Source organism: Hyperoodon ampullatus, assembly GCF_949752795.1.
Source record: "Hyperoodon ampullatus genome assembly, chromosome: 3".
Classification (NCBI taxonomy): Eukaryota; Metazoa; Chordata; class Mammalia; order Artiodactyla; family Ziphiidae; genus Hyperoodon; species Hyperoodon ampullatus.
The window spans coordinates 87,445,268-87,459,372 of record NC_136916.1 but is presented as its reverse complement, the minus strand read 5'-3'; the positions used below and the strand labels follow the sequence as shown (position 1 = coordinate 87,459,372).

The 14,105-nt window shown below is 37.1% G+C and overlaps 1 protein-coding gene across 1 annotated transcript in view; it reads right to left on the bottom strand.

The window, feature by feature from the left end:
- Positions 1 to 14,105, bottom strand: part of LOC307049560 (putative phospholipid-transporting ATPase IM) — a gene marked incomplete at both ends in the record, with an annotated part of 113,946 nt that overhangs the window by 67,173 nt on the left and 32,668 nt on the right. Inside the window, 3 exons of the mRNA XM_079699117.1 lie at positions 1,906 to 1,967; positions 4,490 to 4,588; positions 7,914 to 8,027. Coding sequence (XP_079555243.1) covers positions 1,906 to 1,967; positions 4,490 to 4,588; positions 7,914 to 8,027 — 275 coding nt within the window. The remainder of the gene's footprint in view (positions 1 to 1,905; positions 1,968 to 4,489; positions 4,589 to 7,913; positions 8,028 to 14,105) is intronic.

Genomic DNA, 14,105 nt, shown 5'->3' with positions numbered 1-14,105 from the left:
CATCAAGTTTCTGAATATCTAAGTTACTGGATACTCCCATGGCCTCCAGGTAGAGGTGCCAATATCTATCACTGCCCAAATATTGTCACAAAATTTAACTGGTAATTTGAGAGACATTAAAAGATATGCTCAGGCTATTAGTTCAAATTCATTATATAATTGTACATATTTTTAACATACTTCATGAGAGATGATACTTCAAAGTAATGAGACTGATTATCAAATGTTCCTTGCAGAATTAGATCATATTGTCAGATGTAATTCCCAGTCAGAACTGCAAGGCTTGAGAAAATCAGGATAGGCAACAGTCCAGCTCAAGGTCACACACTACATTAGCTTACAAAGAGTCACCACCTCTTAAGAATTTGCTCAAGACCATAGAATTATTCAGGGTCAGGACTAAACTCAAGTCTCCCTGAGTGCAAAACCCATACTTTTACACACCATGCTATAGTGGCAACAATTCAAAACCTGCTGACATTGGAAATGAACCACATGGTTCCAGGCATCTTTATGGCCTATCCATGTCACATCAAGATCACACTTTCAGAGGCTGTGTTTCTACAACTGTGGTTTTAGAATAAGATTATTTTTTTCACTGTGCATTTAATGCCATTTTCTAAAATAATCCAATAAAGGAAAACTATATGTATTCATTACATTATTAATAATCAGTCAATGGTTTTGGTTGCAGAAGGAGATTAATTACTTTAATCCTACCAGTTATTGTCTAGACTACCTAGCCCCTCTTGATATCCATTTCTTGGAATTTTCCATCTCATGTGATTAATATGTTTTATGATATTCCCTTTAAAAATTACATTCTTCACAGTATCCAAATGCTTCAAAATCATCAGCAGATGTGATTGACTGCCAGATTAAAGTACAATGTTAAAAATTTACTTTGTCACATGTTAAAAAAAAAAAGGGACAAAGAAAGAGACTAAGAAACATGGAATGAAGGTTTGAAATTTCCCTTTTTGCTAAGTTTTCTGGAGGTGTTTTTGCTGTTGTTTGTTTATAAATACACATTTTAAACCATTTCAGATTCAAGAACCATTCCCGTTTATATTTCTTTATAGATGGATGAATTTAACAGCAATTCAAAATCTGTGTTATGGTGGATAATTCATTCTAAACTCAACTGTCAAGTTAATTAAAAATGCTTATCACTATCACTTGATATGTGTTGAAGTCTCTCTAGCAATATTCCCAGAAATTACCAAAGCAAATAATTCAAATACATTAAACATCTGCTACAAACATCACATGTGTGCCAGTTCTAAATAGTATTAGATCTAGAAATGAAAAGTAACAATAATATGTCTGTGTTCCACAAAGGAAACTCCAAAGGGATCTGAAGTAAAAGTTGAGTGGGTAGCACAAGCATTTGCTGAACTTAAAAAAGAGCCATGAAGATACAAAGGACTTACACTGTAATTTTTAATAAGTTAAAGGGGGAGGGCTTCTGTGGTGGTGCAGTGGTTAAGAATCTGCCTGCCAATGCAGGGGACACGGGTTTGATCCCTGGCCCGGGAAGATCCCACATGCCGCGGAGCAACTAAGCCATGCGCCACAACTACTGAGCCTGCGCTCTACAGCCTGCGAGCCACAACTACTGAAGCCCAAGCACCTAGAGCCCCTGTTCTGCAACAAGAGAAGTCATGACAATGAGAAGCCTGTGCACCGTAATGAAGAGTAGCCCCTGCTCACTGCAACGAGAGGAAGCCCGCGCACAGCAACAAAGACCCAACACAGACAAAAATAAAAGCAAATAAATAAATTTTTTTTTAAAGTTAAAGGGGGAAAGAAACATATATTCAATTAAATGAGAAAGCCACCAATTGTCAAGACCTGTTTTGTGACCAGACATCTTAAAAATAGCATAAAGAATATATTTCTTACTTGCTGTCAATGAGCACTTCAGATTGCCGATTATTCACTTGATTATCACTCTTGTGGCGAAACTGAAAATCAAAGTGTTTGTGAAAAAACATATTAAATCATACTTTGTCAGCACAAATAGTGACACTGAAAATACTTTGAGTTCATCTGCTTGGACAATATCACCACCAGTCTAAAATGAGCATGATTTATGCTTACCTTGGACCCAGCTCCACGTGTTCTAAATCTGAATCAAGACCCTTTCCACTAAACTTCATTCTAGGTGTCACCAATGCAACAAGTCTAGCCACATGCTCTTCCAATTCCTACACATTTATAGTTGCTTTGAAGAAGACAGTGTGCCCTTTACTCTGCCACACAGTTCCAGAGAAAACCATACATTAATTTTGATGTCTTCAACAAGGAATGGGGCTTCCATTTCTCTCACATATGTGCTCAATACTTTACTGGAACATCATTCATTCTGTTTTATGGATTTCTTTGAAGTCAAGCAATTACTTGTAACAACATGTATTCTTGTTCTCCAGAAATTCTAATTGTTAACAGTGATCTTATGAAATACTGAGCATTTAAAACAAAAATCAGAATACAATACTGAACCACATTTGGTGTGGATTTATGTTTTTATGCCCAAGTGATCTTATTTCTTATTTTGTATTCCAGTAATGAAAATATCCTATATTACTTAGAAGAATCCACATATTATGAGCCTTCTACTAAACTCATAAATTAGCGACCATTCAGATAAGGCTTTCTACATGAGCTGCCAAGACCAGATAGTAATAGGCTGAAGCAGAGATAAGATGTTATTTCAATCAGTTAGCCTAAATGCACAGATGAACAAGAGATAAGAAATTTTGATTTTATATATTATAATCATCAGGATTATTACTTTTTCCTTTAAAAAAAACTCATAATATTGTATCAATATCACAATATATAGATTGCTTTCATTAGCCCTTCCCTTTTTCAATGTCCCTCCCAAATTCATCCCAATCTTTCTATTAGACTATGCTCAGTGCCTACAATTACACTGATTGCCAGGTATAAGTCAATGAATATTACTAGGGAAATAAAGATACTTAGCATTGGTTAACATGAAAAGAGTTTATAGTGCCGGTAGAGGAGTAAGTTAAGCTAGTCCATCATTGGCATGCAAACTTCCTTCCACCAACACTGCCATAGACGGGGAACATCATTTTGACAGAATATATAATTTGACAGGGGTGTATAGTCTCTGCTCCTCCATACCTACACCCTGTCCTCCTACACTCTGCTCTGTGCCAGGGGAAGCTGACCTATTTAATCCTTGCCCTTCGGCTATTCATCGGGCTTGGCCAATAGGTGGTACTGACAGAAACTCATGGGGCCAGAGGAGAGGAAAGTGGGGTATGTATTCCTGGCTTCTTTTGAGCTGAGTCAGCAGTGGCCACTTCCTCTACAGGTAGCCCTCAGCTACAGCTCCAGGTCCAGCAATTGCTTCCTCCTTTTGCTCCTTCAGGTATTGCCACCTATGTTTTTGCTACCCTATGTGCTTTTTCTCACTCACAACCCTTTAAGTAGTCCCTTCATTATTAATCTTTCTCCAATCTACCCCCATTCCAATGTGACATCTCTTTCCTGCCAGGACCCAGACTAACTGGCACATACTATCACAAAAGTAAAAGCATATTCAAGCATTAACTGCAGAAGACACAAAAAGAGACTTAGTATTTAGTCACGTCTGTATCTAACCTGAAAATAGTCCCCTAAATTGACTAGCTGGCATCACAGAAAAGGACCAAGCAGTTTACCACCTAAAAGCTGAGGGGCCCACTCTCTGGGCCTCAGGATGCTCAGGCTTTGCCAAGGGGTCTTGGCATTGGCACAGATGGAAACTGGAAGGGCTAGAAACAGTAATCCCATGTATGAGTTCAGAGGAGATATACATCTGTCAGTCACTGGCAAATAGAAAGCTATTGAGGCTAGGGTGCATGCAATCACCTAGGAGAGAATAGAACTTGTCTGGATTTAGACTATTTGGTTTGCCCAAGGCTTTGTTTTAAATCTGTGAATTTGAATGACCTTTGGATTATGGAGACTTCAAAACTCTCTGCTGTCTTATACCTTAATTATTTACATTAGTTACCCGACTTTTGAAGTTATTTGATATTGTAATTTCTGGTATAATGAGCAGAGGATGTAAGAATACCTAATATCTACCAACTCCCAAAACTTAGACAAAGACTAGAGATATAGGATAAATAATACTTCACTAGGTGGATGCAGGTTTGTGATCCAATTCTGGTCTTACCACTAACTGGCTGTATGTTTATTAGAAAATCTTTAGTTCCTTACAGGCTTTAGTTTCCTCAAGTATAAAATGAGGGTGTGAGTCTAGTTATTGAAGCCCCCTTGCTATTATCATAAACAGGCTCTGGCTCTATGACATCTATTTTAATCATCAAATAAGTAGCCATACAGTTTCTTATGCTACTTACCAAAAGAGCTTCATTCAAAAATTTCAAATGGATCTCTATTTTCTACTTCTGAGAGGTCACAATTCAAACTGAGACCTTAGGAATGCTCAAAAGCAAATACTTACATAATCATCTGTGGCATCTTTGACAGCTGTCATAGTTACCACCAGGACCAAAGGTACAATGGTGGTAAACCAGGTCAAGGAGGAAATTTCTGGAATCAGCTGAAACAAATATTTCAAGTAGTTTAGGGCTTTTAAATTTCATAAAGATAGCTTTCAATTTTTGTCACTCAATTTTATGACTTGACAGAAATTAATGAAATGATATTCAGATATTTGTACAAATATGGAACAGCTTTTCAATAATTTAAGTGTTTGCACTCAGGTATAAGACACATAGAACAGAAGTATCATTGAAACAACTTTCAGACTGCCTGACAAAAATTAAATCTTTATAGCAAGTTGAGAAGTAAGCTTCTTGAAATCTTTCACAAATGATGATCTTTCTCTAGGATGATAAATGTCACCTATCTTTTCTCAGCTTCTCATTTCAACTTTTCACAGTTTTACCAATTTCCAAAGAGAGAATCTTTTTTTTTTTTTTTTTTTTTTTTTGCAGTACGTGGGCCTCTCACTGTTGTGGCCTCTCCCGTTGCGGAGCACAGGCTCTGGACGCGCAGGCTCAGCAGCCATGGCTCACGGGCCCAACCGCTCCGCGGCATGTGGGATCTTCCCGGACCAGGGCACGAACGCGTGTCCCCTGCATTGGCAGGCGGACTCTCAACCACTGCGCCACCAGGGAAACCCAAGAGAGAATCTTTGAGCACCTACCTTGCACCAGACACTGTGCCAAGTACTTTTAGATATTATGCCATTCGATCCTCAGAGAAGTTTTTTGAGTTAGATTCTGTACCAAAGGTGTTTTGCACAAACCCAGAGTGCTTGCATTCCATGTAAATAGCACACTGAGTGCACAGCATAGAATACACTGTGAATGGCAGTCTGGAGTCAGGAAATGCCACGGCCCTGGGTATCATATTCCCATTTTATAAAAAAAAAGTATCTGAGATGTCAAACAACTAAGCCAAGAACATACACTGCTAAAACTTGAGCCTAGGTCTATTTAACTCCAAAGCTTGGACCTGTACCTGTAAAGCCACCCATCTGAGAGAGACATAGTGACAGTTGACATGACTCCCTTACAAAGGTAGTTTTCAAGTGGGGTTCATTATGGAGCTACGTCAGGGCCATCAGGCGGGGAAGGATGGGTGGAGATGGTCAGAGTGTGGCAATCAGGCCCCATCGAAACAGCACTACAATAAATTTATTGTAGTGCTGTTTTATGTAATTTTATGTAATAACTTCCAAAAAAAATTTTTTTAAAAACAAACCTCAAAAGCCTCTGAAGTACCAACAAAAATATTAGGCTGGGTGGCAGAAAAAGCTGGATTCTAGTCTGAGTTCTATCATTAACTCATGGTAAAACCTTTACACCTCACTTAACTTCTCCAGGTCTCATTTCTTCACCAATAAAAGAAAGGAGGTTGTACTGAACCATGCCAAAGATCCCTTCCAGATATAAAACTATCTGAACAAGAGCCTTTGGTCATAAATAAGAAACCCATTAGAGAAATGAGCTCAAAATTCTAGAACAGTGTAAAGGGTTCTATGAAGAAACCAAAATTCATGGGGGAAAAAGAAAGCCTCCTCAAAAATTGTAAGGTAGGGCTTCCCTGGTGGCGCAGTGGTTGCGAGTCCGTCTGCCTGCCGGTGCAGGGGACACGGGTTCATGCCCTGGTCCGGGAAGATCCCACATACTGCGGAGCGGCTGGCCCCGTGAGCCATGGCCACTGAGCCTGCGCATCCGGAGCCTGTGCTCCGCAACGGGAGAGGCCACAACAGTGAGAGCCCCATGTACCGCAAAAAAAAAAAAAATTGTAAGGTATACTTTCACTGCTTTTTTTTTTCTTGTTCAGCACCCAGTTCTTCTCAACTCTTCCCTAATTCTTAAAGAACTACCCCACCCCTCTACTTGTAATTTTGTACATGTAATTTTGGTGGACTGATTCCATCCAGCTGGCTCCTAGGCTTTGGCATGTGATCTAGGTCAAGGCAATTCCTGAGCCACAGTGATTGATTTAGGATAGGAAGGTAACAGCATGGTCCAATTACAACTAATCCCAAGACTTGCTGGAGCAACAGAAAAAGTGATTCATTCTCATTCTCTCTCTCCCTCTCCCTCTTTACTCTTCCCCCTCCCTCTTCCTCTCTCCCCTTCTCCCCCTCTGCCTCTGCCTCTGTTTTACGTGGGAGTTGAAGCTAGGAGAATAAAAGTCTAAAGTTTTCAAGGATCACCAAGTAGAGAGGGCCTGTAAATAAACATGGAGGAAATCGAAAGAGGAGTCACATCCTGTTAAAATAGTTTGCCCATGAATTGTCATACATAAAATACATTAAGTGAATTTAGATGTCTACCACTTACAACCAAAAGATTCTTAACACAGTTATTCTATTGAATATTTATTCAATTAAAGAAAAAATAGTACTCAAGGTATAATCCAGATTGTATATATCTAGTCCATCTTCTTATTTTCTATAATTAACACATAGCCCAGTACATTCTGAATCTACCAGTCTGATCTGATTAAATCACTCTGAAGTAAATACTAGGTAAATAACTGGCTAACATGAGCTGTTTATATGTATGTACATTCTTTGATTTATGCCCTTTCTTCCTAAAATATCAATAAAAGCTGAAATTTCATTTAGGTTCAAAATTTAGTCAAATGGGAAGAAAAAGAAAGGTTTCTAACTACCAATTAACCACTCAAGACTATCAAAAATAGTCACAGTGAAATAACATATAGCATACATCATTTATTTTATATATATATGTAAAATACATCATTGTTCTTAGATGCAAATGAAATTTGCCAAATTAAGTTCCACAAAGTACTACTCAGCTAGACTCTTTGCTTCAACTCTCTCAATACCCGTACTGTGAATGTGATAGGGAGATAAAGAAAGGAAGGAAGGGGGCTTCCCTGGTGGCGCAGTGGTTGAGAGTCCGCCTGCCGACGCAGGGGACGCGGGTTTGTGCCCCGGTGCGGGAGGATCCCACATGCCGCGGAGCGGCTGGGCCTGTGAGCCATGGCCGCTGAGCCTGCGTGTCAGGAGCCTGTGCTCCACAACGGGAGAGGCCACAACAGTGAGAGGCCCAATTAGCTAAAAAAAAAAAAAAAAAAAAAGGAAGGAGGCTATGAACAGTAATTATTAGGCTCTGGTTTGGTTCAAATAAAGTACAAGGCAGCATTTTAAAATGACCTCAGTGTTTAAAATGATGAATGTACTAGTTTTTACCCATTCCTAGCCCTCCCACCGTTGTGAAGAGAAACAGCAATAATAACTAAATAATTAAAAATCTGATAAAGCTGATTTTCTCTAAGCATTTCTCTAAGCACTTATTTAGCTAAGTAAAATAACTTATTTTTTCAAGTTATATGAATATTTTAAACAAACAGATGATGAAATACAACCTAAACATTACCTGTAAAATCAGAAGGAAAAGGAAATACACATTTGCCACTCTTTGAAACTGTTCAAATAAATTAATGGGCAAGAAGGTGAGAATGTTGTACTTGCATGTGTGGATACGATTATCCTGAAAAAGAAACAGAATCACATTAGGTTGGGGCGAAGCATTGCTCATTATCAAATAGCTCTAAACTTACAAGACTGAGCATGAGTTATGCCAGAGCAAGAAAGATAAGCCAACTATCTAGGAAATTTCAAACTCTGTGTGGGCCAAGGGTTTCATTTTTCCCAAGATGACATGCTCCTGATACTAGGTGCAATTACTGTTTCATTCCATAAAATCATCCATGAGTAAAAAAATTATCAAGTGCAAAAGTCTGCCCCTGACTTTTTTTATTCTTATGCTTCATTCATTTGGCAGCTATTTCTTGAGAACCTACTGTATGCGGACACTGAGCTCATGCTGGGTCTCGTGAGGTAAGAAGGAACTTTAAGGATCACCTGGTTCACCTTCCCAAAGCATGACCCTGTAGATAACTCTGACAAGGGGCCCCTAGGTCTGTCTTTGAAAGTCTCCTGATAGGAAACTGATCACCTTGCCAGGCAGCCTATTTCCATTTCAGAATGGGAATTGCTAGAAAGGTCTTTATTATGAGAAATTCAAGTCTGCCTCCCTGTAAATTTTGCCATATGCCAAATTCCATCCCTGGGGCCACCTAAATCAAGTCTAAGCCTCTTCCGTGTTGACAACCTTCAAATACTTGAAGATGACTCATAGGACTCCCCTAAATCTTCTCCACTATGATCTAGACATTCCCAAAACCCTCAGCCATTCTCCATGTCTTTTCATGGACATCTTTTCCAGGGCAGCGTTTTCTGCATCCATCTCAACCTCTCTGCATCTCTCTTAAAACATGGTGTCCAGAACTAAACACATACTGCAGATCTGCTTCAACTGATCCGTGTACAAAAGAAACTTTGATGTTCCATATTCTGGATTATTGTACTAATATGCCTTAAAAATTCATTAGCATTTTGTCAATTAATCTCACTGTTTATTCATATTGAGGTTTTTTTAATTTTAGAATTTTATTTATTTATACAGCAGATTCTTATTAGTTATCCATTTTATACATATTAGTATATATATGTCAATCTCAATCTCCCAATTCATCACACCACCACACCCCCCTGCCACTTTCCCCCCTTGGTGTCTATACATTTGTTCTCTATATCTGTCTCTATTTCTGCCCTGCAAACCGGTTCATCTGTACCATTTTTCTAGGTTCCACATATATATTCATATTGAGTTTTGATGAACTAAAATCTCTAGGTCATTTCTTCATAAATCACTAACAAATCAGGGTTCCCCTTCCTAAACATTCACAGTTGATTTTGTTTTAAATACTGATGATATTTCATATATTCCTACTATACAAGCCAAATGAAAGCAATTAATCTTGAGTGTTCTATCCCAAAGTAGTAAACATTCCTCCCAGCTTTATGTCATCAAAAAATTTCAAACACATGCCTTTTATATAGTCTTCCAAAGCTATATAAAACTAATACATTAAAAAGTTCAGAGCTAAAAACCAAAAAACAATTTTTTAATTAAGGAAATAAAACTATGGCAAGCTACTAGAGACTTCTCCACAGATTAATGTTAATATCTTTTTCAGGTGTTTATATCTACCTAACTATATTCCCATGAGGCTTAACTCTATCTTATTCACAAAGATAGCAGGAAAATTTGGGGTGACAGATCTTACTGACATTCAGAATCAACATATCCAGAGAATTTCCATCCACTAATATTTTTAAATGGAGGTTAGTCTGTGTGACCTATTTTTTTTATTTTTTACTGAAGTATATTCTACTTACAATTTTGTGTTAGTTTCTGGTGTACAGCAAAGTGATTCATATATATATATATATTCTTTATATATATATTCTTATATATATGTTCTTTTCCATATTCTTTTCCATTATAGTTTATTACAGGATATTAAATATAGCTCCCTGTGCTATAGAGTAGGACCTTTCTGTTTATCCATTCTATACATAATAGTTTGCATCTGCTAACCCCAAATTCCCAATCTATTCATCCGCCACCTCCTGTTCCCCTTGGCAACCACAAGTCTGTGCTCTATGTCTGTGAGTCTGCTCCTGTTTCGTAGATAGGGTCATTTGTGTCATATTTTAGAATCCACATATAAGTAATATCATATGGTATTTGTCTTTCTCTTTCTCACTTACTTTACTTAGTATGATAATCTCTAGGTCCACCCATGTTGCTGCAAATGGTGTTATTTCATTCCTCTTTATGGCTGAGTAGTATTCCGTTTTATATATATATATATATATATATATATATATATATATATATATATATATATATGCCATATCTTCTTTATCCATTCATCTGTCAATGGAGATTTAGGTTGCTTCCATATCTTGGTTATTGTAAATAGTACTCAATGAACATTGGGGTGCATGTATCTTTTAGAATTAGAGTTTTGTCTGGACATATGCCCAGGAGTGGGATTGCTGGATCATACGACAACTCTATTTTAAGATTTTTGAGGAACATCCATACTGTTTTCCATAGTGGCTGCACCAACTTACGTTTCCACAAACAGTGCAGGAGGGTTCCCTTTTCTCCACAACCTCTCCAGCGTGTTATTTGTAGACTTTTTAATGACGGCCATTCTGACCAGTGTGAGGTGGTACCTCATTGCAGATCTGATTTACATCTCTCTAATAATTAGCGATGTTGAGCATCTTTTCATGTGCCTATTGGCCATCTGTATGTTGTCTTTGGAGAAATGCCTATTTAGGTCTTCTGCCCATATTTTGATTGGGTTGTTTGTTGTTGCTGAGCTGTTTGTATATTTTGGAAATTAAGCTCTCTTCAGTCGCATCATTTGCAAATATTTTCTCCCAGTCCGTAGACTGTCATTTCTTTTTGTTTCTGGTTTCCTTTGCTGTGCAAAAGCTTGTAAGTTTGATTAGGTCCCATTTGTTTATTTTTGCTTTTATTTCTGTTGCCCTAGGAGACTGACCTAAGAAAACACTTGTATGATTTATGTCAGAGAATGTTTTGCCTATGTTCTCCTCTAGGAGTTTTATGATGTCACATCTTATATTTAAGTCTTTAAGCCATCTTGGGTTAATTTTTGTGTATGGTGTGAGGGTGTGTTATAACTTCATTGATTTACATGTAGCTGTCCACCTTTCCCAACACCACGTGCTGAACGGACTCTTTTTTCCATTGTATATTCACACCTCCTTTGTCAAAGATTGATTGACTATAGGTGTGTGGGTTTATTTATGGGCTATTTTATTTCATTGATCCATATGTCTGTTTTTGTGCAAATACCATGTGGTTTTGATGACTGTAGTTCTGTAGTATTGTCTGAAGTCTGGGAGGGTTATTCCTCCTGCTTTGTTCTTTTAGCTCAGAATTGGTTTGGCAATTCTGGGTCTTTTATGACCCAGAATTGGGTTCCATATAAATTTTAGGATTATTTCTTCTAGTTCTGTGAAAAATCTCATGGGTAATTTGATAGGGATCACATTAAATCTGTAGATTGCTTTGGGTAGTATGGCCATTTTAACAATATTAATTCTTCCAATCCAAGAGCCTGGGATATCTTTCCATTTCTTGAATCATCTTCAATTTCCTTTATCAATGTTTTATAGTTCTCAGCATATGTCTTTCAGCTCCCTGGTGAGGTTTATTCCTAAGTATTTTTTTATGCGATTTTAAAAAGGATTGTTTTTTTGCATTCCCCTTCTGATATTTCATTGTTAGTGTAAGGAAATGTAACCAATTTCTGTATGTTAATCTTGTATTCTGCTACCTTGCTGTATTTGTTTATCAGTTCTAGTAGTTTTTTGTGTGGAGTCTTTAGGGTTTTCTATATACAGTATCATGTCATCTGCTTATAATGACAGTTTTACCTCTTCCCTACCAGTCTGAATACCTTTAATTTCTTTTTCTTGTCTGACTGCTGTAGCTAGGACTTCCAATCCTATGTTAAGTGACAGTGGACATCCTTGTCTTGTTCCAGATTTTAGCAGGAAGGCTTTTAGCTTTTCACCATTGAGTATTAATTTGGCTGTGGGTTTGTCATAAATAATTTTTATTATGTTGAGATATGTTCCCTCTATACACACTTTGGTAAGAGCTTTTATTGTGAATGGATGTCAAATTTTATCAAATGCTTTTTCTGCATCTATTGAGATGATCATGTGGTTTTTGTCTTTCCTTTTGTGTCTGTGGTGTATCACATTGATTGATTTGCATATGTTGAACCATCCTTGTTACCCTGGGATGAATCCAACTTGATGATGGTGTATGACCATTTTTATGTGTAGTTGGATTCTGTTTGCTAGTATTTTGTTGAGAATTTTTGCATCTTTATTCATCAAAGATATTGGTCTGTAATTTTCTTTTTTGGTAGTGTCTTTGTCTAGTTTTGGTATCAGGCTGATGGTGGCTTCATAGAATGACTTTGGGAGTGCTCCCACCTCTTTAATCTTTTGGAAGAGTTTGAGAATGATCAATATAAGTTCTTCATTGCATGCTTGGTAGAATTCCCCAGTGAAGCCATCTGGTGCTGGACTTTTGCTTGCCAGAGTTTTTTTTTTTTTTTTTTAATTACAGATTCCATTTCACTTCTAGTGATGGGTCTGTTCAAATTATCTATTTCTTCTTAATTCAATTCTGGTGGGCTGTATATTTCTAGAAAGTTGTCCATTTCTTCTAGGGTGTCCAATTTGTTGGCATATAATTGTTCATAGTATTCTCTTAAAGTTTTTTTTTTCTTCCTGCGGTATCGGTTTTTGTTTCTCCTCTTTCCTTTCTTCTTTTGTTTATTTGGGTCTTCTCTCTTTTCTTCTTGGTGAGCTTGGCCAGAAGTTTGTCAATTTTTTACCCCTTTAAAGAACCAGCTCTTTGTTTTATCAATTTTTTTCTACTGTTTTTTTAATCTCTATTTTATTTATTTCCTCTCTAATCTTTATTATCTCCTTCTTTCTGCTGACTTTAGGTTTTGTTTGTTCTTTTCCTAATTCTTTTAGGTGGTAAGTTAGGTCATTTATTTCAGACTTTCCTTATTTCTGGAGGAAGGCCTGTATCACTATGAACTTCCCACTTAGAACTGCTATTGCTGCATCCCACAGATTTTGTATGGTTGTGCTTTCATTGTCATTTGTCTCAAGGTATTCCTCTTTGATTTCATCATTGACCCATTGGGTTTTTTTAGTAGCATGTTGTTGAATCTCCATGTAATCATTTTTTTCTCATTTCTCTTTCTGTGTTTGATTTCTAGTTTAATGCCGTGGTAAGGAAACATACTTGAGATAATTTCTCTCCTCCTAAATTTGTTGAGGCTTGTTTTGTGTCCTAGTATGTGGTCAATCCTAGAGAATGTTCAATGTGCACTTGAAAAGAATGTGTATTCCATTATTTTTGGATGTAATATCGTGAAAATATCGATTAAGTCTAACTGTTCTATTGTATTATTTAGGATCTCTGTTGCCTTATTGATTTTCTGTCTGGAAGATCTGTCTATTGATGTGAGTGGGGTGTTAAAGCCTCCTACTAGTATTGCATTCTCATCAATTTCTCCCTTTACATATGTTAGTATTTGTTTTATGTATTTGAGTGCTCCTATATTATGTGTATATATGTTAACACATGTAATATCCTCTTCTTATATTGATCCTTCTATCCTTATATAGTGTCCTTCTTTATCTTTCTTTATGGCCTTTGTTTTAAAGTCTATTTTGTCTGATATGAGTATTGCTACCCCTGCTTTCTTGTCATTTCCATTTGCATGAAATACCTTTTTCTGTCCCCTCACTTTCAATCTATGTGTGTTCTTTGCCCTAATGTAGGTCTCTTGTAGGCAGCATATTGTAGACTCTTGTTTTTTTTTATCCAATCTGCCACTCTATGTCTTTTGATTGGAGTATTTAGTCCATTGACACTTAAGGTAATTGTTGATAGATATGTATTTATTGCCATTTTAAACCTCATTTTCCAGTTGGTTTTGTATTTATTCTTGTTCCTTTCTTTTTCTTTTTGTTCTTCCTTTTGTGGTTTGACGGTTTTCTTTTGTATTATGCTTGTGTTCTCTTCTTTTTGGTTTTTGTGAACCTACTGTATGCTTTTGATTTGTGGTTACCTTATTTTTCA